The sequence below is a fragment of the Bufo bufo genome, chromosome 3 (genome assembly GCF_905171765.1).
Source record: "Bufo bufo chromosome 3, aBufBuf1.1, whole genome shotgun sequence".
NCBI classification, from domain to species: Eukaryota; Metazoa; Chordata; class Amphibia; order Anura; family Bufonidae; genus Bufo; species Bufo bufo.
Genome location: NC_053391.1, coordinates 404,202,791 through 404,228,702, shown reverse-complemented (window position 1 = coordinate 404,228,702; position 25,912 = coordinate 404,202,791). Strand labels below are relative to the sequence as shown.

General features: G+C 41.9%; 1 protein-coding gene across 1 annotated transcript in view; it reads left to right on the top strand.

Moving 5' to 3' along the window:
• LOC120993823 (dynein beta chain, flagellar outer arm-like) overlaps window positions 1–25,912 on the top strand; it is a 585,582-nt gene that overhangs the window by 448,527 nt on the left and 111,143 nt on the right. Inside the window, exons 85-89 of the mRNA XM_040422290.1 lie at window positions 849–940; window positions 5,615–5,711; window positions 7,778–7,962; window positions 10,691–10,868; window positions 18,364–18,505. Of these exons, the coding sequence (XP_040278224.1) occupies window positions 849–940; window positions 5,615–5,711; window positions 7,778–7,962; window positions 10,691–10,868; window positions 18,364–18,505 (694 nt within the window). The remainder of the gene's footprint in view (window positions 1–848; window positions 941–5,614; window positions 5,712–7,777; window positions 7,963–10,690; window positions 10,869–18,363; window positions 18,506–25,912) is intronic.

The following is a 25,912-nucleotide window of genomic DNA, read 5'->3' as shown; positions in this document are numbered from 1 at the left end:
ATTTATCAGGAATAACCGTTCCTGCGAATACTTGTTCCTGACAATCTGCCAATATAAATGTGCCACCGATCAGATGAACGATCAAAGCGCTTGTTCATTGGGTGATCCTGTCATTCGTGCAGACACATCATTCATCGTTTATGGGCAGCAGATTGTGCTGTATAAACAACGATCTCCTGCCCAGAAACAATGATTCTGTATGGGGACGAGAGATCGCAATAGCAATCCCTTGTCTTCATACTGTGAAGGAGATCGCTGCATGTAAATACAGAGGCCGATTGTCGGTAAAGAACGCTTTCTTCAAGACAATCGGTTGTAACATTGTGCGGTGTAAACCCACCTTTAGAGTCATATGCAGGGAGCCTGTGACCACTTGTGACTTCCAAGCTGCTGGTTCGGGAACACTGATATACTGTATATCTTATGTGCTCAACTCATACCTACAGACAGTGGTGTAACTAGAGACAACTGGGCCCCACAGCATACCTTTAAACGCCCCCCCCCCCCCAGCCCCTCATCCCTTGCAACCCTCACTCCTGTGGCTAGTCAAAATAGCTCTCTCAGACCAGGCCAGGTAGCCTCTCCGTCCATTTCCTACAGTGTCACTGTATATAATGTCATTGTAAAATGCTGTTGAGGGGTCCTGACAATAAAATCTTCCAGTCCTTCTCTTGGGCGGGCCCCTTCTGAGTTTGGGCCCCATAGCAGCTGCTTCCCCTGCTTCCACTATAGCTGCGCCCCTGCCTACAGATACCACCTACTAGTTGTTACACAACACATCATTTTCACACTGATAAAATGATACGCAATATAGCATTTGTTACTCATTATTAACCTGATTTCTACAGTTTCACAGAAAGAAGAGAGGCAGTTCTGTGTGTGGCTTACTTCTGAATTGGGGGCATCTATTCCACAGGACTTCCTAGCACATCTTAAAAAGGTAAGTAGAACAGAATTACTTTTTAGATCTGTTTTTCAATAAAAAAAAATCCTGAGTGATCAGTGTGAAATGCAGCCTCCAAAAATAGATTTGACAAAGACTCTAGAATCACTTGATATCATAGTTATAGACTGTTGATAATATACAGTTATGAGCACTATACATATGGAAGTGATTTTCACAGGCAGCGTGTTATTTATGCAGTTATGCAATGTATACAGTTTGCTTTATTAATATTTTGAGCTAATATATAAACATGTCCACGCACCTTATCTCCAGAATCTCCGGAGATCCAATCATATTGCTGAAGGATTCACGCAATCCACTTAATTGCAATTAAAGCCTACTCAACCCAAAGCATTATTCTTAATGCTTCATTCAACATGTAATTGGGGTCTAATACACTCAGTATAATCTTTTAATAACAACAAAATGGAGTTTCACACACATAAATACCAAGCTCGTGTGGTTCTGCAGGTTATTCATACATTATTTATGCTTTGTTTTAATCTCTATATTTATTGAAGTTAATTAGACATGTGAATCTCTAGTAGTGGGTGAAGTTTAATTGCTGTTTATTGCATTTTAATGATGTCTGTCATAAGGAGTTTTCTAATTTCAATTAGGTTTGGTAATGCCCAAAGCGTGTATGATAATTTAGACAGACAATGGCAATATACAGCACGCAGTGTAGCAATAGAGTTTCACAGGTAGCAGTTGCACCTGGGCCCTGTTACTGAGGAAGCCCAGTGGTTCATCTTGGAGAGAAGTATTGACTGAGCAAGACCCCTTTGGCTTTTTCTGGCCCAGGTCTTCAGAGTAATACATATAGGCTGTATGATTTTAAAAGAACTATCAGTATTTCAAGCTGCCAGCATAAATCGACCAACAGATTCCCTTTATTAGGCTATTCTCACTTTACAATGCTAAAGCATTTCTGGGATATGTTATATTAAGGTGGCACCGTATACTCATTCCCTGCACAACAGGTTGCTGGGAGCATAGTTATGCAGGGAAACACTGCACATGGGCCACAGTACTTAAGCAGTGCTACTGCTGGTTCATCCTGAATACATTGACGAGCAAAAGGGTAAAAATGTTTTGAACTTTTGACAATGATCTTGACTATCTCATACATAAATTGGACTTGCAACCATTTAACATATGATTAGTTATGCAGATTCTTGTCACAAAACTGAATTGTTACTGTATAGCTCCTAAAATTCTATTTTTTTATTTTATTATTTTGTTAGTGTTTTGTAAATCCACCTAAATCCTTCTGGGCATGCTCTTGTTCAGATTCAAGTATGTTTCAATCAAAATCTGTTCCCAGGTCTGTTCTATAGGTTCCCAATGTTGGTGCATACTGGTCGACTCACTTGGGTACAAATACAGCTTTTTCTTCAACTCCACCCACAAGTGTTTGATTCGGTTGAGGTCTGGGAAATGTGGGGGCCAGTCTTGCACCTCTACTTCCTTGTCACTGGACCATTTCTTTGCCAATCTTGATGTATGCTTCGGTTCGTTGTCCTGCTGAAACACTATGTCATCCTTTTCATACCCATAGTACTCGAGTATACAAAGTATCTCGTCTTGTAGGATACTCACATATAGCTCAGTATTGAGACCCCCATCGATCCTGGTCAAGTATCCAACGCCTTTGGCTATGAAATAACCCCATATCATCAAGCTTCCTCTCCCGAACTTAACAGTTCCTTCAATTTCTCGACCCGTTAGTCCCCATTTTCTTTGTTCCTTCCAGACCCATTTGCACCCATCAGAGCCCAGTCTATTGACTTTTGTCTCATTGCTCCAAATCACCCGTTTACAATCTTCTACTGTCCACTGTTCGTACTTTTTGGCAAACTCGAGCCAACGTTTCTTATGACGATATTGAAGTCGAGGGTTTTTCATCTTTTCCCAGACGTTTGTAATGTACGTAGCACGGTGCTTGCATGGACATCTGTGATCTCACTATTACAAAGCGTACGAGCCACCTCCACTACCATATTTGTCACTCCAGAACTGATAGACCTTGTGATGAGCCGACTTGTTGACTTCGATATTTTGCCTGGACTTCCACCTCTTGGCTTCGGAATGGATGGATGGACTTCATTTCATATTCTTCCAACTATCATGGCACTTACATGATGCAGTTTGGCAATTTTCTTGCCCGAGATACCGCTATCAATGAGCTGGATGATGCTCTTTCTCTTTTCTTCTTTATGGCTGCTCCTGGATTTGAACCAGTGACCCTTCACTTGGGAATCAACCTAATAACACACTGAGTTATTAGAAAAAGTGAGGACAGGTTGTAATTTGTAGTATACAAGAAGAAAAATAAATCATCTTATGATGAGTGAGATTTAATATGGCTGGGGCATGGCAACAATAATGTTGTATCAATGAATATGCTTTGCCATCTATTATCTAATGTAATAACAATCATATCCTACAGAGCAAAGCGGCTATTCTATTCTAAGTTTCTCATCTTTGAGATCAGATATTGTGATTGTAGTTTCCATATTTGCACTAGCTATGCTAATTCTTGTACTGAGGAGTGGACACAAAATATCTTTATTCAGGGACTGAGAGCAAGTATTTTTATACTTAAATCATCTTTTCATTGATGTTCATAGGCTGCCAGCATTACATGGACAATATGAGTATCACTGTCTCCAGATACCATCTGAAAGTAAAACCATGCATTATACAATTTGTATGTAAAATTCAAATCTTATGAAAGTACAGTACACCAATTTTCAATACCTTTATCCCATGCATTATAGGACAAATAGCAATGGCCGGACTGAAGAGGGGCAGAGCCCTTTAAGGGCAGGCCCACATGACGGGGGGTTTGGTTTAGGGAGCCCCAGGAGATATAGGATTGGTGGGGAGGGGGAGAAGTGGGTTGGTTAGGGGACCGTGGGGGAGCGGATTGGATAGTTTAAGCAAGGGGGAGGAGTGAAGGGGTTAAATACAGGAGGGAGGGAGAAGGAGGTAGCCATTTTGGTAAAAGAGAGAAGCTCCCTCCCACCCTCCCTATTTTGGGGAAATTGGAGATGGGGTGGACGTGTGTGTGTCAATGGGGTTGTGCATGTCATGGCGGCTGTGGCGTGGGGGGGTCCTTGGAGTTGGTTACATTGGAACTTGAGGACATTGGGAGGGCTCCACGGTTGGGGCTGGACTCCCATGGTGGGCGAGCTGTTGTGGTGGATCGAGGGGGCCATTCTGTGGTGCTTCTGAGCTGGGGGTAACGGCTGGAAGCAAAATGGCTCTCCCCGGTTCGGCAGCTCGGGTTTTTGGGGCTTCAAGGACCTCCCCCCGTTAGGTTGTTCTTGGTTGGGAAGTTATGGTTATTTATGTATTTATGTATTTATGTTAATAAACGGCTGCTGTTGCCAATACATTTCCAGTTGGTGGTCAGAGTCTTATTTGGGGCTTATGGGGGAGGAAGTGTATAAGGGGAGGCGGGATGTATTGGTGGTTATTGGTTAAGGTTAATAATGGGATGTGTAAGTAGGGGAAGGGGCGAGCGGCATATAACCAATACCCCCGTCATGTATTTTCTAGAATTCAAACTATTCATTAACTACATTTTCATAACAAAACATCAGGTATATGAATAGATATAATTATATATTACGCACTTTGCCTTAAAACTTTTTCTTATCTGTATAATTATGCCAGATATGATGAAATGAGTGAAGTTGTGGGAGTGAAAGTGAGAAATGAAATTATTCTGTTATAGCCGACAGTTCTCTTTATTAAAAAAATATATATATTCATATTCATTACATTAAGCTGGGGGGAGGGAAATCAAAATGTGATCTGTGAAATGAAGCATTACTAATGCCATAGATAGTCCTGTTTTTCAATACATCCCAAACTTTGACATTTGTATGCCAGAGAAATACTGTTCTACAGTATTTCATAAAATCTGTCTCATGCATTTACAGTAAGCTATAGAATTTAGGCTCTTAGCACCAGATGATTTTTCAAAGCGATGATTCAGCTGAATGGCTTGCGTCCACCTGAGTTTGTAAGTTGAAACCGGACCTTACCTATTTGTAGTAGTCAGTAGTAATAAGTGAAGTATTGGAAAATTCAATTTGGCTGCTTCACCACATTTTACAAAAAAATTTCTTTGTAAGTAGTGGGTGCAATGAGAGGGAACAACGATTGCGCCGCTCCCGGCCATTGTAACTCTCAGATGCCGCGTTCATAGCTGATTGCGGCATCTGACATCTATATTACATTTTAAAATAAATAAAATCATGCTTACCCTCATCCATTTAATCGCAAAGAGCCGGCCACCGCCATCTTGATTGTAGATCCAGCGTCAGCTGGCGTAGTGACATCATACATCACAGCGCACGGGATTTCGCACGGGATCTTCAATCAAGATGGCAGCGGCCGGCTCTTCGTGCTCAAATGGATGAGGTCAGTATGTATTTTTTATTTTTATTTTTTTACCGCCATTCAGGGAAAATTGATTCGTTACCGCGAAGCACGAGGAAATTCGGCTTCCTATTGAATCGAATTTTCCCTGAAATTCAGATTGAATTACAATTCATGGACTTCAATTCGCTCAACACTAGTAGTAAGTGATAAATAGCTTATTTGTATTGTTGATGATTAACACCAAAGTAATAAGATTTATCTTAATTCCAGGTGTCCTGGCATTTCCTACTGTTGAACCAGATGAACAGAAAACCATTAATGAGTGATGTGATATTTACTGATTCCCTGCCACGAGTACTATATTCAGGTAAAGAGTTTAATTTTAATATAAGGCAAGATAAACTTTTAGTTTATCTTGCATTGGACTCAAAGTGATGAGAATTTGTTTTTCATTTATTGCATCCAAGCTCCTTACCAAATGAACCGTTTTTGACCAGGCTGCCAACTGTGCTGCTATTACCTTCTACAATACTGCTTCCTGATTCCAGTTGGATTCCAAGTGAACTTGTGAACATCCAGTTTTTAAATGCAGTACAAAATGATGTGTTAATTATATTCTTCATATATGTTTATGCTGGCTGGAACTCCACTTACAAAGCGCCAATTCCCCTGCACACACCTAGATTTGAAACTTAAAATTCTGTGTGCCTGCCAGCAAACCTAGAGCGAGCTCAGAAGCTTCCTGCATCTTGTGTTATTATTGCTTCCGGTAAATGACCCCTCATATGCAGTGGTTGCAGTTGAACAGAGTCACCTCTAATCATGGACACTGCTGGTGTTGTCTTCTGTGTAACACAGCTGTCACCCTCTGACCATGACGCCTGCTCAGCTTCTGAGGGGGTGTTGGGTAGGTGTTAAGGATGGACATTCACTTTAAGAGTCAGTTTAAAGGGGTTTTCCAGGAATTTGATATTGGTGACCTATCCTCAAGGTAGGTCATCAATATTTGATTTGTGGGGGACAATCTCCGCCACCTCACAGCTTTCCAAACACCTTGCTAAACAATGTATACTAGCTGTGCTTGGTATTGCAGCTTAGGCTCATTCACTTGAATGGGACTGAGTTGCACCTAGGCCATGTGACTGATGAACATGATGCCACTGGCCTCCGAAGAGGCTGCTGTGCTCACCGGAGTGCCACAACCTCTTCAAACAGCTGATCAATGGCATTTTCGGGAGTCTGACCCCACCGATCAGATTGTGATGACTATCCTGAGAAAAGGTCATCATCAATATTGAACTTCCGGAAGACCCCTTTAAAATACATAATTATCCTTCAAAGGAACAGAAAAGCTGTTTCATGCTTTTACAAGTCATTTTTCTTACCCATCTCTAAAGCATAATACAGTATCTTGATATCATGATTAGCTGTGTCAGATGACAAAATCATTTGTATGTTTTTAGAGTGATTGTTTTACCAATCAAATAACCAGGAAATTAAAAAATTACAGCCTAAGTGCAAATTGAAATTGCCATCTTATGTTTTATCCCAAATGTGTGTACAAATTAAAGACTGTTTTGGCACATAGTGTGAACAGTGAGCTATAGTATCAACTGTGTTTGCACACTGTAATGGCCACTTTAGAAATAGACACTAGATCTAGAATAGATCCTCTTCTCAGGACCTTCCTCTAGAAGACCGACAAGAGAAACTCCACAGTCTGTATTACACAAATGTTGTTATGCTGGCGGTCCATGCCTGCTACTGCACCACTCCTCCATGTAGGCAGAGGTGCCACATTAATTACTAGGCCAGTTCATCTTCTACCTGACAGCCTGGACCACTTCTCATTCTTTTGCTGCTGGTAACGGACCAGGGCGCCAGCATACCATGTGCTCTTCCTGTGAACCACAGCCTGCTCCGGCTGCCAAACCTTCTTCCTCTATCCTTAGGGAGCGAATGCTCCTACTGGCTCCATAAGGGCCAGCACAAATGTTCCCTTATTTGTTATGGCCTATGGCTGGCCACCTATGTGTATAAAAGGCACCTTCCTCATGATCAATATCCCTTAGCCTTAGCTATTCTAGCATGTTAGTCCTAGTAAAGGTGTGCATTTCTGTTTCTGTTTATACTTTCACCCTCTGCTGCCTGTCCAGACTTCTGCCTGTTTACTGTATTGGTCCACAGCTGCCTGGCCTGACCTGTGACTTGTTTTACACATAAGTACAAACTTTGTCTACATCCTTGGGTCAGCTGCCAACTACATTGGGACTGTTCTACTGGGACTATTCTAAGAGCTAGTTGCAGGATTTCTGTTACTTCACATTCAGCAAGCCATTACAGAATCAATTTTAGAATAATACCTTTATGTAGTAGTAGAGTTTCAAGCTAAAATAAATCAGCATTTTCTTGAAATATGTTCTATTTCCTTAGCCATTCTATCAGCCCTGGATCAGATACAGGCAGAGACATGTATTAAAGTGAAGATGAGTCCCTTCACAATACAAAGACTTTTCTATGCAGTTTGCGTACTGCATGGATTTCTCCAAACGCAAAGAACATATCCCAAAACTGGTTTGAACCACTTACTAGAAACAAGTCCTATGCAACTACATCAGGTAATCTCAGGCTTTTATCATACCATATTGCTGTTATTCAGCTCATATTATTCTATTACCATTCCTTTTTTCTTTAGTTAAAATTTAATTAAAGGGATCATACTGAATCAAAATTATGTAATGAAATATTTAGTGGGTTGTAGTAGTCCAGCAACTATTCTACCCTTTTAAATAAGTTAACTTTATCCCAGGTCAAGCCTTTGTAGACCTTATATTATGTAAGTACCCTTTGTTATTACACAAATTGGATAGTGTACAGAATTGCTGTTAAAAGAGCGCATACCAAGTTAGAAAATATTATGTAACAAATTTTACATAATTTTAGAAAAATCTATACAGCTATTTTAATATGGGCACTTTTGCTCCCTTACCCATTTATGTGATACATTAAAGGTATTTTATAATTAGTCTTTTTTCATGGTAGCTCTGATTACCTCAATTTAATTTCCTACGTGACTTTCCTAGCTATATCTCAATTTTGATTTTCCCAACAGATCATTTTAGTTCATTCCAGAAAAAAATTCCCCAAAAACTTAGCGGTTGTCCAATCATTTGGTATTGTTGGCTTATCCTCAGGATAGGCCATCTCTGCCAGTCAGCAGTTCAGGAGTAGCTCCAGTGCCAAAAGTCTGCATGGGAACTACATAGCTCCATCCATTGTGCAGTGGATAGAACTTGTAACTATAGCACAGATCTCATTCATTTCAAAGGGAGCAGCACTACCATAACCAGATCCATCCACTACATAATGGATGGAGCTGTATAGTTCCGGTGCTGACTTTTGGTGCTGGAGTTACGCTGAAACAGATGATCAACGGGGGTGCGGGGTGTCTTCAATAGTAAAGGAATAATCAAGACTATTCATTCAGAATACATATTCTAGTGTCCAACTGACATCTCTACTTTAACCCCTTCCCGACATGTAATGTACTAGTAAAGAAGTCTGTAAAGATGCCGTCCGCTCCAGAGTAGAGCAGGCGCCATTGCAACCCGGGGCCTGCTGTTCCATACAGTAGACACCCGCAGTTAATGTCTGCAACCAGCAGTATTGCCGGTTACAGACTTTAAACCCTTCAGATGTCGTGGCCAAATGTGACCACGACATCTGGATTCGCTAAAACTCACCCCAGCAAGGATCGGGAGGGGGGGGGGGGGGGGGGGCAGAGTGTGTGTCTGACAGCCCCTGTCCTCCTGTGTGACAAGAAGCTTCTGCACATTAGTTCCTATGGAGCCCCTGCCTGCGGCCGTATAATGCAGAGTCTATGAAAGAACTATAAATAAGTGGAAAAAATATAAAAATTCTAATCACCCCCCTTTCCCCAAAATAAAAATATATAAACACTAGAAAATATACATCATTGGCATCACCACGTGCAAAAACACCAGTACTCTTAAAATATGCAAATATTTATCCCATACGGAAAATGGCAACACAGAAAAAAAGTCAAAATGGCCAATTTGCCGTTTTATGGGTTGCTTCACCTCCCGCAAAGAATAAAAAGTGATCAAAAGATCATACGCACCCTAAAATGGTATCAATGAATAGTACGGATTGCCCTGTAAAAATTTAACCCTCACACCGCTCTATACACATAACTACAAAAAAAGTTATAGGTGTGAGAATATGGCAAGCAAAAAAACTAAATTTTTTCAAGGTTTTTATTTTTTCAGTATTAAAACGCAAGAAAAACTATACATATGTGGTATTACCATAATTGTACTGATTTAGGGTACTTTCACACTAGCGTTTTTCTTTTCTGGCACTGAGTTCCGTCAAAAGGGCTCAGTGCCGGAAAAGAACTGATCAGGCATATCCCCATGCATTCTGAATAGAGAGCAATCCGTTCAGGATGCATCAGGATGTCTTCAGTTCAGTCATTTTTTAGTGATCAGGCCAAAGATAAAACCGCAGCATGCTCTGGTTTTATCTCCAGCCAAAAAAACATAAGACTTGCCTGAATGCCGGATCCGGCATTTTTTTCCATAGGAATGTATTAGTGCAGGATCCGGCATTCAAAATACCGGAATGCCGGATTGGCAGACCGAAAAAGGTGAAAAAAATAAATGCTGGATCCGGAAAGACGGATCCGGCATTTCAATGCATTTTTCTGACTGATCAGGATCCTGATCAGTCTTCCAAATGCCATTGGTTGGCATACATTTTGCTGAATCCAGCAGGCAGTTCCGGAACTGCTTGTCAGATCACTCTGCCGCAAGTGTGAAAGTAGCCTTAGAGAAAAATTGACTGGTTAGTTTTACAATATAGAGAAAACAAAACCCATAAAATTGTTGCGGAATTGTATTTTTTGCAATTTCACCCCATTTAGAATTTTTTTTACAGCTCTCCACTTTATCATGTGCAAAATAAATGGTTGAATTAGAAAGTGCAAAATGTCCCGCAAAAAAACAAGCCTTTATACGGCTATGTAAATGGAAAATTAAAAAAGTTATGTCCCCCCCAAAAATCAGGGAGTGAAAAGTGAAAACGCAAAAACGAAAAATCCTCTGGAGCTGAAAATGTAAGGTGCTAAGCTGAATGAGGCAGAAAACCACCTTTAAATTATATTCACTGTTCATTGTATGATGTACATTTCTAGCCTGTTAGACACTGAGATACATAATTTACATTTAGAGTAGTTCTAGTGCACTACTGTGATGGTTTCTTGCTATTATAATAGGATTTCTTTTGACAGAAAAGATTTATGAAAATGTTTACTTGTACAATTAGGCCCTGAATACAATCTTGTCTACCTATGACAAAATGAAACACTGTGATAAGAACTTTATTGAAGCAGTGATGGAAGAAGTAAACTTGGTATATGCTTGTCTTGCTCTGACGACGGACGACGCGGCTTATATTCAAGCTGTTGTGTATAAAATCCTATCATGCATCCTAGAGAAACAAGGTAAACTATATTTCCAGAAAATTAAACACGCTCCTTTTCTCTTTTGTTGATTTGTGACTCATGCACCACAAGCATATTTAGGACCCATGCAGGTGTCCCATATGAGCCCTAACACAGTCGTTATGCCTCCATATTGTCTCCTCACATTAAGGCCTCCTGCACACGAATGTGTGCGCCCTGTTGCCATGCTGCGGCCCGCAATGCACGAACACCGTCCGTGGGGCATCTGCAGCGGATCGCGGACCCATTCACTTTAATGGGTCGCGATCCGCCCGTTCCCCAAAAAGATAGGACATGTTCTATCTTTTTGCGGAACAGAAGTACGGGACGAACTCCGTAGTGCTTCCGTGGGTTTCTGTTCCGTGCCTCTGTTCCGCACTATTCCGCATCTCCGGAATTGCGGACCCATTGAAGTGAATGGGTCCGCATCCGTGATGCGGAATGCCCACGGAACGGCGCCCGTGTATTGCAGATCCGCAAATGCGGTCCGCAATACGGCAACGGGCAGCACACATTTGTGTGCAGGAGGCCTAAGAATGCCCCCTTTTGCTCAAACACAATAGTTATGCCACCTCAGTCCCCCTCATATAGTTATGCCCCCTTAGCTCCTCTTCCTATTGTGAATAGTGATGAGTGGCAGGGGCAATATTTGAATTTGCGATATTTCGTGAATATTTGGGCTAATATTCATCATATATTTTCTTAATTGCGAAAATCGGTGATGTAATATGTGCGTATTGCCTATGCAATACAGGCATGGGTCACTGTTGCTACATTTTTCAAGCTGCTAGAAGTTTCCTGAGACTGGAGCTTTATATGCAGATAGAGTGCTCCAATATATTCGAGATTGTGCAAATCGGCAATTAATGATGCGAATATTTTTGCGATATACGTGCAACTTCACATTTTAGCAGGTCTGACTACATATTACTGATTGGTGCACTAAGTATTGTTGTGAACTTGTGACATCACAGCACTATGTCTGTAGCATGTCTGTATGGACAGCAGAACCTATCAGCTACACTATATCATGATCTGACCTACACTGACTATCTCCACTAACTGTCTGTATTATATATATAAGCTAACTAACTATCTAATGTAATTAGGCTGTCTCTCTCAGAACTCCATAAAACTACAGAAAATGGCTGCTGGGGAGGTTCTTATATAGTAAGGGGTAGGCAACTTTCCTATTGGTTGCTAAAGATGTTGCTAAGCTCATGTTGCTAAGCTCAGACAAAGACATTACAGCCTTCTCATTGGCCCACAAGCAAGAAGGGAGGTTACTGATGAAACTTTTTTTTTTGGAATATTCGCGAATACGAATATACAGCACTGTATCTTAGCGAATTCTCAAAGTGGCGATATTTGCGATTAAAATTTGCGATTCAAATATTTGCTCCCAACACTAATTGTGAATGCCCTCTTAGTGTCCCCACACTGTAGAAAGTCCTATTAGTGGGCCCAACACAGCATGATGCCCCCTTAGTTCCCCTCCCAATAGCGTTGCCCCCCTAGTGATCCCTGTAGTTTTATTTAAAACAAAGGAAATCTCACCTAGCCCCGCTGATGAGTGGAGCACATCATTCCCCAGCTTTTGTTGTCCCCTGCTAAGCTCAGCAGGTGCACTGATGTCACTGCATCACGCTTGACTGTGGAGGAGAGCATAGGCAGAGTAGGGAGCTGACAGCTGCAGGGATGGTTTCAGGGACTTGCTGAAAGCCCTCTTGGTACTGAGGGACAGCAGTGATTGCCTTGCCAGATGCAGTATGGTTGAGAGGCAAATAAAGTAAACTCTATTTGTTCTGGTATAAAACTCAAGACTTATTTCTGTTTTGTCGTTGAAATGTGACAAAAATATAGACATCTGTAATTATGGGTGTATTTTATATATAGCTTTTAAAAACTGTAATTTCTCTTTGAAACAGTTCCACGTCTGAACATTTCTGAAATACATTTTCATGAAATCAATGCATATCTTATAGTTTATCTTCTTGCTTCTTATTGAAGCTTAGCTTAATTTACTAATGAGAATCAATAAAATATCAGAGTTACAGTTCAGTGGCTTTATCTTCATGTAACGTTAATTTCCCCATCAGTATTATGATCGCGGTCATCTGTAGCTTGATGTAAATGGTGGAGTCAGTCCACGGTCTATTGTAAATGGTTTGCTTAGTCAATCTATAGTGTAGTGTAAATGCTGCAGTCAGTCAGTTGTTTCACAGTGTAATGTAAATGCTGCTGTAAGTCCAGTCTAGTGTAAATGCTGCAGTCAGTCAGTTGTTTCACAGTGTAATGTAAATGCTGCTGTAAGTCCAGTCTAGTGTAAATTCTGCAGTCAGTCTACAGTCTAGTGTAGTATAAATGCTGTCTAGTATACATTTATACTATACTATATTATACTATACTATATTATATATATATATACTGTATATATATATATATTATATATAGTATACAAAAGTCCAGTCTAGTATAAATTCTGCAGTCAGTTTACATGCTGCAGTCAGTCAGTCAGTTGCTTCACAGTGTAGTATAAATGCTGCTGTAAGTCCAGTCTAGTGTAAATTCTGCAGTCAGTCTACAGTCTAGTGTAAATGCTGCAGTCAGTCAGTTGTTTCACAGTGTAATGTAAATGCTGCTGTAAGTCTAGTCTAGTGTAAATGCTGCAGTCAGTCAGTCACTTGTTTTACAGTATAGTATAAATGCTGCTGTAAGTCCAGTCTAGTGTAAATGCTGCAGTCAGTCAGTTGTTTTACAGTATAGTATAAATGCTGCTGTAAGTCCAGTCTAGTGTAAATGCTGCAGTCAGTCAGTTGTTTTACAGTATAGTATAAATGCTGCTGTAAGTCCAGTCTAGTGTAAATGCTGCAGTCAGTCAGTCAGTTGTTTTACAGTATAGTATAAATGCTGCTGTAAGTCCAGTCTAGTGTAAATGCTGCAGTCAGTCAGTCAGTTGTTTTACAGTATAGTATAAATGCTGCTGTAAGTCCAGTCTAGTGTAAATGCTGCAGTCAGTCAGTCAGTTGTTTTACAGTATAGTATAAATGCTGCTGTAAGTCCAGTCTAGTGTAAATTCTGCAGTCAGTCTACAGTCTAGTGTAAATGCTGCAGTCAGTCAGTCAGTTGTTTTACAGTATAGTATAAATGCTGCTGTAAGTCCAGTCTAGTGTAAATTCTGCAGTCAGTCTACAGTCTAGTGTAAATGCAGAGGTCAGTCAGTACACTGTCCTATGTAAGTACTTTGGCTCCTAAGTTTTTAGACTTAAATTTTTTAAGCATACCCATCATTACAACTCGAATTCTGTCATTTGAACCTATTTTCTCAATACATTTTGCAGTTTCATGTTTAGAGCCCCATCCCCACTGCATCATACTTGCCTATTACTTTATTTCAGAGGTTGTGTACATAGTCTTGGAGATTTTCATGCTCTTACTGTCCTTAATAACTGTTAACCCTACTGTTATTCCAGTCTGTGCTTTGACAGAGAAGAGTGAATGGTCATTCAGATGCAGCATGTATCATATAGTTATAGTTAGTGCTTCTCTGCCTATGAGGCTAATCAATAAAATACGGTATGGGATCCAAGAGAAGAGTTTTCTGTGCAATGGCAATGTGATGTTACATTTTTGCCACAATTTATTTGAAATCAGAAAATGGAGTGATTTTGGAAAAATGACGTGTTTTTAGTATAATTGTTTGCTGTAATTTCCCTCTATATGGAAAACTGTTTCCATCAGACCCAATGTTTGACTGATTGTGTACAGCTGTATAGAAAATGTGCAGAGAAAATACTGCTAGGCAATAGAGAGAGAGCAATGCTGGGTTGCAGGGAATCGGAAACAGGGTTTAGAGCAACTCTAATAGTGATGGAAACACAGTACCCAGTGTACCTGGTAGAGAATGAGGATCAAAAGACTAGCCTTGTATAGAGACTCACTGGAAGTGCTCCATGGGAAAAAATGCAAAGAGGAAAATAAAAGATCTCCCAAGGTAAGAGAAAGATCTTGTTAGCGCCAACTTGTGGAAGTGGCTCCCTATCAGTCAAAATCAGTCTTTTTACCAAGCCATGGTATTTGAGAAAGGGAAAATTGCAAAGCCAGATACCCATCTGTAGACAGCTGTTTCGGGTAGCCAGTAGGATTCTGGCTGGCTGGGTGCAGTGCATTGGATTCAGCTTATGTAGGGTATTGGCTGTCCTTAAAGGTTCCAGCCCTGTACAGAGACTCACTGGAAGTGTTCCATGGTTTGGAAACTTATTTGCAAATGTTTCATGGAACAACAATATACAAAGACATCTCCCAAGGAAAGAGAACCATCTCACTAGCACCATTTTGTGAAAGTGACTCCCTATAAGGGCTCATGCACACGACGTGTGCTGCCCGTGGTCATATTGAGGCCCGCTTACGGCTGGTCCGCAATACACGGGCACCGGCCGGGTGCATCCCGCATCACGGATCGCGGACCCATTCACTTCAATGGGTCTGCAATCCAGGAGATGCGGAACGGAGAGATGGATCGGAACCCCACGGAAGCACTACGGAGTGCTTCCATGGTGTTTCTGGCCGTGCCTCCGCACAGCAAAAAAGTAGCGCATGCACTATTTTTTCATTTATCAGCATGCGGCTGCTACACAGTCTGTGCCCATGCATTGCGGACCGCAATTTGCAGTTCATAGCACGGGCACGGAGCCCTTACGTTCGTGGGCATGAGCCCTTAGTCAAATTTTGTTTTTTAACACAGGGTTCACATCATGTTTTATGCCTCCATTTGACGTATACGTTAGGAAAATAAAGTATACAAAAACGCAGCACAACACGTTCTTGTATCCTGCAGTGTCTGAAAAAAAGCATACTTTTTTTAATTTTTTACAATTGAACTATGGTGAATGGATGCCACTGTATGGCATCAGTCTGAGGCATCCGATTAACATATACGTTCTTTGTATACGTTAAACAGATGGTAAAAACGCGATGTTAACCCAGCTTAAGTCCGAACCTGTTTCTCAAAAAAAATTATTTGACTTAGGAATGTGTCTATAGACAGAACTGGCTCTCTACAGTCAATAGGTAGTAAAAATGCTTACTTGTTGGCCCTTGTTCGGTTATTATTGCTCTAGTCAGAAATCCTGGAAGCCTTTACTTATTTTGTATACTAGATTTTCCCTTAATACCAGATTTTTATGACAGTATTCCATTTTATTTGTTTTGCTTATTTTTTTGGAGTCCGCGGTACACTGCTTGATATTACATTAAGGTCCCACAAGGAATATTGATTTAGCGGTGCAAAGTTTTGTCTTGTTATCATTAGCACAATTTATGCACCCTGCCTTGCAATATTCCATTGTTATTCTGGTAATATAGATATATTTCAAAATGAATAAGTACTTAACAAAATACATGGCAGATTTATTGGTCCTGTGTGATTCTGTCAGTCAGCATTTCTGCACACGTACAGAGAAATCAATTTTGAAATCAGTTTTGTGAAATAGAAAGCTGCCTGGAATTAAACATCGCTATCCACTCATCCTTCAGTTGTATCTTTCCTTTAAGGAATAACAAATTGTCCTTGCAGAGACTATCATTATTTTTCTTTAGAGTCATCAAATGAAATCTGTACTGACTTTGATTCATACTGCTGTAGTACTTGACGAAATTCAATGCTGCTCTCTTTCTCTGACAACATGGATGTTCTTTCACAATTACATAGTTACTATGTTGGAAAAAAAAAAAACATCCGTCAATTGAGTTCAACACTTTATACTTACAAACCGAGTTATTTATTGGTACCAAAAAACCCTTTGAATAGCATGGACCAAAATTGCAGTAGAGGGGATCCCCCCCACCAGCTTTTTAATGACATGTACATTGTACAGCTCTATAAACCAATATTCTTGCAATACCTATAACTTTGTATATTGCAATTCTTGGAAAATTTCTGAGGGTAAGTTAAAGGGGTTATCCAAGACCTGTAATGCCCCCCATATGCCGGGCCCCTCACACAGATTGTACTTACCTTGCTATCCGGCACCCACCTCGCTTGTGATACCGGCATGGCCACCGCTGCATCTTCCCGTCACGTGGATCAAAACATCCAGCGTTGGGGCGGGAGACAACAGCTAATAGCATGCTACAACGGTAACTAGCCTCCCTAGTGTCCCCCATGATGCTAGGGAAGCTCGTTCCCATTGTGGCCTGCTATTGGCTGCCCCCCCTTCCCTCCCATCGCCGGATGCCAGGGAGCAGGGGCGGATTGGCCATAGACTTTACATAGGCCCGTCCGGGCCCTCCTCCTGGTCTGCCAGTGGAAGTTTTTTGTGCTGCTGGCTGTATTTTGTGGTGGACTGTGGTATTTGGCTCTGTTGGGGTGGTATAATGTGCCACAATATGGTATTGCTGGCCCTGCCTTCCATCAATTTGGACCCAACCACAAAACGGGGCCACTTTTAATATTTTCTCCAGGACCACTTTAAGTTCTCAGTCCGCCCCTGCCAGGGAGCGAAGTAAGTACAATCTGTGTCAGGGACCCGGGCATATAGGGGGGCATTATAGTTTTTGGATAACCCCTTTATCAACAGGAAGTAGTAGAAAGGTCCCTAAAAAGGTGAAAAACCATGCTTGTGTAACTTTCTAGACCTGCTCTTATGGAAAATCATGTCAGGATAATACAACATATGTCTAAATAGTGTAGTTATAGTTTTTCCATCCTTTTTTTCCCCCATTTTTCCCCATTTGTGTGTGAATAAATGGCAAATACAGTGTTCACATTGTGAGTGAGATACAACAATTTTGATGCATGCAAAGTGTGACCTGTGTTCTCTGTGGGGTTCGCAAAGGTTTTAATACAAGGGTTTTATACATACAGAGTGTCCGATGAAAAAGTAGTCCGTCTCCAGCGATAGTATAACAAGGTGAACAAGCAAGTGGATTGTTTTTTTAATTACCCAGAAGTCACAAAAGATGCTGAAAGTGGTCCCTGGTCACATCTATGTCTCTTTGGGCATGTCTGATTATGTTGGCTGATACTGCTTACAGCTCTCCAACAGTGATGCTGCAGAAGATTAAATGACCTGCTTTTTCCAACAAGGGGCAACATGTCGCACCTTACAGAACTCACTGGCATGGGTTCATGAACTATTCACGGAGGAGCGAACTGTGAGCAAGGGGTTATGGCCACCATGTTCCACAGACCTGTTCACATGCGATTTTTATCTGTGGGAAAATTTAAAACAGATAGTGTCCGCTAACAATCCACATCTCCTGGATGATCTCAAGGAAAACATCACAAACTCTATCCGCACCATCACTGTTGTAGAGCTGCAAGCAGTATCAGCCAACATAAGTTAAGTCTTAAAAAAATAAATAATTGGCTTAAATATTTCTAGAGCCTCTATATAAACTCTGATTGAATTCTCCATGGGTGCCAAATATTACATATTTGTACAATAATTATCATGGGATTCTGGGTTTCTCATATGTTTTCATTGCCTTACAGAATATTTTGTCATCAACTGCCTAAGCATTCCTATTCCATCTGCTGATGTGGACCCTGCACAGTATTATAGCTGGTTAATAGACCACATGCCAAGAGAAGAGTCCCTTTTGTCAAAGACTTCAGAGGGAGTTGCTGACAGAAAGTATGTTACATTACCTGTGTGTATTCGTACCTGTAGAATGTCATGATAACTTCTTAATAGTATCAAGGTAAAGGTTTTTACTATGTTAATGCTTCTGATAGAGAAGGAGGCAATTGTATTTTTTCTGAACTGATCCATTACGTTAGACTGTATACAAACAGTGAATGATTTATCATTTATCATCTCTCTTGCGCCTGAAAAGTAGTGTTAAAAAGTAAAAAACTATGGGGGAGATTTATCAAACTGGTAATGAAAGGTGGAATCTGATTGGTTGCTATAGGCACTAAGCCAGTTCTACTTTACACTATTTTGATGAATCTCCCCCTATGTGTTTTCACTGCGACTTTTTAAAAAAGCGGTGCATCTCTCGGATTTTACACCACTCTCGCCACTTTCCCTAAAGGGGCATGGCAAGGGTGGGAAGGGGGCCTGCCCAGGCACCCCAATAATTTTATCTATTTACACCAGTTTTCTGGGGCAAATGAAGCCAGAGACACATGACAGCTCTGAGCTGTTTAGGCGGGTGGACTGCAGGAGGAGGTGTCTAAATTATGGTGAGGCATGCACCTTACCATAAATTATACTGTATATTCTCTCTATTGACCCACAGCATATTATTATTTACAATTGGTCTTAGACCACTAGTCGCCAGTTTCCACATTTGCTTCTAGTTCATGCTATTTAAAACTTCACTTTTATTACTAATACGGCCACCATCTTAGAGTCTGCCATTCACTATCGTACTTTGTTCAGAGACAGACGTGTATGCAGGCGCTAGGGAGAGTGAAAGAAAAACAAATTGTTAAAAAAAAAGGAAAGAAGTGATTTACTAGTGCAGGGAAAGATAGTGAGAGGAATCATTTTACAGGCAGAGAGAGACATGTGCAGATGCTAAGGAGAGTTATAGGAAAATCCTCATTGTGAAAAAAAAAGCAATTTACAAGGGCAGGAAAACATTACTTGGGGATCCACATAGTCTCATAATACAGCTCTGCCATTCCAGCAATTAGTTATTGGGGTGCAAGTGCTATGTTGAAAAGTCTTTAGTGGCTTTTATCTGTGGAAAAAGATAAATATATACGCAGTTCACTTTTGCTGTTAACTGCGCTGATATCATTTAGTGGCCTATTTCACTACAATACGAGAAATATTTACGCAGTCACTTTTGTTATTTGTGCTAAAAGCGTTTATTGCCATATTTCGAGAGAAAAAGAGAAAACTAGAGTTCATATTTGCTGTTATTTGCACTAAAAGCGTTTCTTGTCATATTTCACTACAATATGAGAAAAATAGACAGTTCACATTTGGTGTTATTTGCGTTAAAAGCGTTTATTGCCATATTTCTAGAGAAAAAGAGAAAAATAGACTTAGTTCATATTTGCTGTTATTTGCGCTAAAAGCATTTCTTGTCATATTTCACTCCAATACGAGAAAAATAGACGTTGTTCACATTTGGTGTTATTTGCGCTATAAGCACTTATTGCCATATTTTTTGAGAAAAATGAGAAAAATATGCTAAGTTCATATTTGCTGTTATTTACACTGTAGGAAACCGCAAGGGTCCGTCGTTGACGGAAGGTATGTGTGGAGTAAGAGACAGTTTTCATGTGTCAGCAGCAGTTGCTGTTTGACACCTAGCTATTTAGTATAGCTGATCCGGGACAGCTCTTAATGGGAGTTGTCAAAGTACTGGTTGGGTGACTACTCCCCACGTTCCAGGCCGGGTCTTGACTGGCCTACAAAAAACCGAGCCGGCAGTGTCAGCTGGGTGTGATTACCTCTCTCTCTGACAGAGGAGCTCTGGCTTTTGCTGGATTGGGATCTGAGCCATGTGCTAGGCTGGGGGCCTGAGTTTGGGAGGTATGATTTGTCCTGAGCAATGCCGATTGGGTGTAAACTAACACCTAGGATAACAGATGTCTGTGTTGCTGTGCTGTATGAACTGTATGAACTGTCAAGGTGTGAACGAACACCAAAACTGCAAATGGACTGTTGTACTGTTTTGTTGCCATAAGTGTGAATAAAACACTAAAGTTTTTTTGAGTTACAAATTGGTCTTTGCCTCTATACTGCGTCCGCTTGTCCTGTCTACCAGAGTGAATCCCCACAGCACTAAAAGCATTTCTTGTAATATTTCACTACAATATGAGAAAATAGACGCATTTTACATTTGGTGTTATTTGCGCTAAAGCGTTTCTTGTCATATTTCACTACAATACGAGAAAAATAGGCGCAGTTCACATTTGGTGTTATTTGCGCTAAAGTGTTTGTTGTCATATTTCACTCCAATATGAGAAAAATAGAAGCAGTTCACATTTGGTGTTATTTTCGCTAAATTTGTTTCTTGTCATATTTCACTACAATACGAGAAAAATAAACACAGTTCACATTTGGTGTTTATTACCATATTTCTAGAGAAAAATAGGAAAATATACTAAGTTCATATTTGCTGTTATTTGCACTAAAAGCGTTTCTTGTCATATTTTACTCCAATACGAGAAAAATAGACGCAGATCACATTTGGTGTTATTTGCGCTAAAAGAGTTTATTGCCATATTTCTAGAGAAAAATAGACTTAGTTCATATTTGGTGTTATTTGCGCTAAAAGCGTTTCTTGTCATATTTTACTACAATACGAGAAAAATAAACGCAGATCACATTTTGTTATTTGCGATAAAAGCGTTTATTGCCATATTTCAGTAGAAAAAGAGAAAAATATATACGCAGTTCACATTTGCTGTTATTTGTGCAGAAATAATTTAGTGGCCTATTTTAGTACAAAAAGAAAAATATATTCGTTGCTTTTAGGGGTGTTTTAATTTCCGTTTCATTTGTTTAGTTCAGCTACAAGTATGTCAGGCAGAGAAGTGCCAGGTCATGCACAGAGGAGTGTCAGAGGCATGAATATTTCTGGCGCAAGCAGAGGTCGCAGCAGAGTAAGGGGTCGTGGCACCAGTAGTCGCAGCGAGAGGCCTGAGCTCCCGGTGTCATCTAACGGTCGTGTCTTGACCAGCAACCCTGCGGTTCTTGATTGGCTAACTCGGTCATCCACGTCATCCCAAGTGACATCAGACACCTCCAGCCAACAGTCGGTGGGTTTTTCAGACACAACTCTTAGTTGGCATAACCCGGGAGCAGGCCATGTGCCCTCACCTGTCCTCAACCTGCCTGTGTCTTTTTCTGTTCCTTCACTGCGAGAAGTAGTATATGCTGTAGGCTCTGCTCCACTTTTCAGCGAGGAATAGCTACTAGAGGACAGTCAGCAGCTACTGCCCAGCCAAGATTTGGAAGAGACATCCGCCGCTTCTTCCGCTAGCTTGTGCTGCGAGTGGTCAGGCTCCTGACCCAGAGGCCGTTGAGTCAGTGCGAATTTTGGGGGGAAAATCACCTACTCGGCAGTGTGGCATTTTTGTTCCAAAGCGCCAGAGGAGGTGAACGTGGCCATATGTCGCATCTGTGGGCAGAAGGTGAAGAGTGGCCAAGGTGCCAATTTTACCACTACGGCCCTGCGTCAACATATGCAGCATCGCCATACAGTGGCCTGGGAGAACAGTGGCTCCGATGTGGTGGTCCAGCCTGCCACAGCAACCACTACATCACCCAGTGGCACGCACCCAGTTTCAGCCAGTCAAGGCTCCACCACCTGAGCCGAAGGCAGCTGTCTGTCAATCCCATCTACTGCTGGTCCAGATGCTCCTGCTCCTACTCCTTGTCAGTCATTCCGTCAGCAATCGATCAGCAAAGTGATTGCCAAGAGACAACAGTATGTGTGTACGCATCTAACAGCGCAGAAGCTTAACGTGCTCCTGTTTAAGTTGCTGGTGCTTCAGTCCCTCCCTTTCCAAGTGGTCTCTGCACCTGTCGGAGAACTGATGGCTTGTGCCGAGCCGAGGTGGAGAGTCCTAAGCTGTCATTTCTTTGCGAAAAAGGCAGTACCATCCCTGCACACAGATATAGAACATAAGGTGGGCCAGTCCTTGAGCCTGTCGGTGTCTGCCAAAGTGCACGGCAGCGCCGACGTGTGGAGCTGTAACTACAGTCAGGGACAAAACATGTCCTTTACGGCCCACTGGGTGAATGTGGTTCCTGCACAGCCACACCAGCAACTTGGACAGGTCACGCTGCTTCCTCCTAAACATTGTCACGACGTTGGTCCTCCGACAATGTCCGCCTCTGCCTCCTCATCCTCCACCATGTCCTCAACCTCCACTGCAGGGACAAGTCATAGTGCCCCTCCAGCATACCACATGTGCAGGGCTCGGCGGTGTCACACTGTTCTGCACCTGGCACACAGGGGAGCAACTGCTCCGTGTGAATCATAAAGAAATTGAATCCTGGCTTTCTCCCCGACAACTCAAAATCAGAACTATGGTGACCGACAACGGGAAGAACATTGTGTCTGCGCTGCGTCAAGGAAGGCTGAGCCATGCGCCCTGCATGGCACACGTGTTCAATCTGGTTGTCCATCGGTTCCTGAAGTCTTCCACCCATCTGTAAGACATCCTAAAACTGTCCAGGAAATTTTGCATGCACTTCAGCCACTCGTATACCGCAAAGCACACCCTCCTTCAGTTGCAGCGGCAGAACGGCATCCCCCTACATAGGCTGATCTGCAACGTTTCCACCCGTTGGAATTCCACCTTCCATATGTTGGACCAACCATACGAACAGAGAAAGGCCATCAACGATTTCTTGATGCAAGCGGATAGGAATACTCCCCTGTATAACTTCGATGTCAGCCACTGGCAGCTCATGCGTGACACCTTCCATTTTCTCAGCACCTTTGAGGACGCCTCGTTATTTGTCAGTCGCCAGGACTACGGGATGAACGTCGCCATTCCACTGCTTCATGTCGTGGAACAGATGGTGGTAACAATGGCTGGTCAAAGGACAGTAGACGTGGCGTCTCGATCTCATGGCCACATGAGCCCTGCAGGGGCTGAACTGGAAGAGGAGGGGGAGGAGTACATTGGAGCACAGGCAATGTGTAGCCAAATGGGTGGTTTTTCTACTCAGCTGACAGGACAGGAGGAGCAGGAGCAGCCAGAGGAGCTACAGGACGATGAGGAAGGCGAGACAGAGGACCCGGACACACCGTGGCAGTATGCACTGGAGATGGAGACAGGAAGTCTCTCCGAGTCACTTGCACAAATGGCCCGCTGCATGCTCACTTGCATGCGTAGTGACAGTTGAATTGTCACCATTTGGCAGAGGGATGACTTCTGGCTCTCCACCTTGTTGGACCTTCGCTACCGGTCCAGAATGGGGGCCTTTTTTACACCCACCAAGAGGGAGGACAAACTAAACTACTACAGAGACATCCTATTAAGTCAGTTGGCTGCTGCCTATCAGCCCCATCGTCCATCCTCTCGCAGGTCTGAATGGGGGGGCCCTCTGCGCTCATGTTCCACTGCCATGGCTGTTGGGGAGGGGTGGCGTGGCAGAAGCAGTACCAGCTCCATCAGCAGCAACCTGAGTCTAGAGTCGCTTATGAGTAGCTTTATTCACCCACATAGTGAAGAAACTACTTCCCAGCAGCAGCAGCTAGACCTCGAGCAGGACCTGAACCAGCAGGTGGTGGCATACTTGGACAGCACCCTGCCACCCCACATTGAAGATCCGCTGGACTACTGGGTACACAAAAAAGGCCATTCCGGATAGAAAATAATAAATACCTTTATTTATACATAATTAATATAATACAGGTGTTGGTGGTGCAGACGCACATAAGGCAGTAAAATGCCCTCACAGGAGATAACAAACAGTATATGTGCCAAAATATAGGTCGGTCATACATGAATAGGGTATAAATCCACCACATAAAGTTTCACAAGATCATCACATAAAGTGCCAAGTGCCTCACCACGAATGGATAGATAATCCTCACCTCCTAGATCCCCATATGGTCACATAGGTATACCTACAAGTAAAATCTGTATCTCCCCCATCCCGACGCGCGTTTCTCTCAATGCTTTATCAGGGAGTAGTGGCCGCAACTAGCAGAGTTTGCCCTGGAAAATCTGTCCTGGCCGGCTAGTAGTGTGGCATCAGAGCAGGTGTTTAGTGCAGCGGGGGCCATAGTTACCCCAAGGAGAACTCGCCTGTCCACCCAAAATGTGGAGAGACTGACCTTTTGTCATGATGAATCAGGGTTGGATCAGCCAGGATTTCCAACCACCAATTCCTGATGCACACCAACACTTTGATATAAGAGACCGTTTTCTCCATGACTGGTCCACTATTTTGGCTTTCAGCCTTGCTGACATCATCATTTATTTGAGCTTTCTTCAGATCTGTCAGAAGGAAGAAAAAATGAGACGCACAACGGATCCTGTCTGTGTAGCCAAGCACAGGTGTGGGTACAAAACACAGAAGACATGCAAATATTCCATTCACGTCATCTCTGTTTTATTTATTTTTTGTATATTCTTTATTTTAGGAGAATTTTCTAAATTAAGAGTACAATGATACATGAAATCATGAGCACATGAATGCGTGATTGAATAGGTACATGTACAGCATCACATATAGAGTTTTACAGAACGTCTGTCAACTGTTCATACAAAGATTAATCTTTCCACATTTAAGTAATAGACAGGGTTTCCGTAGGCAAAAGTTAGAAAGTTGCAAATTATAATAATGTACTTGTAGCTCGAGTATCAATCAGCAATAGGTAATAAGTGGATATCTCAGAATATATACTGTTCTTGTAATTGGATTATGACATGAAATCCAGATAAGCATCACGTACCATAGAAACATGTAAAAAACAAAACATGTAGTAACAGAATGGGAAAGAACAAGGGTCTGTACTAGATTCTTGGAACCTCTTCCCTGATGAGACAATTTAGAAGTTGTTATTGACCAGGAAAGGATAGTCATGTTGTGTTGGTACAAAAGTCATTTTCAGTGAAATGCATGGGCGGTAAGGGCGTAATTGTAATTAAACGCTTAGGTAAGTCTGAACAATGTCAAGGGGCACATGACTAAGTAAAGTAAGAAGTGTTAAGATGTAATAAGCATGGAAAGAGGGCAGAGATAATTCTGTCCCTTACATATTTTCGAATGCAAACCTAGGTGTCACGAGTTGGAGGTCCCAGGAGAGACCACCGCGTCGTCAAGCAATAAACGGAAATCAGGTACAGACACATAAGAGTTTATTGCACAAACAGAAACATGGAAAGCAGCACAGATAAAACATGAGCTCTATGTACCGTCAGCACAGTGGGAGAAAACCCCCACTGCGCCACTGTCTAGTAATACTCCAGAGGGGCGTAACTAAGCAACTCCTGGTTTTCACTAGAGCCCTAGATGGTAGGGTTAGACTTAGCCGCAGGAAGTTGCCAGGGTCCACTCTGGAGCGTGACCTAGACAGTGACAGCAGGAGCGAATGGACAACAGGTACCA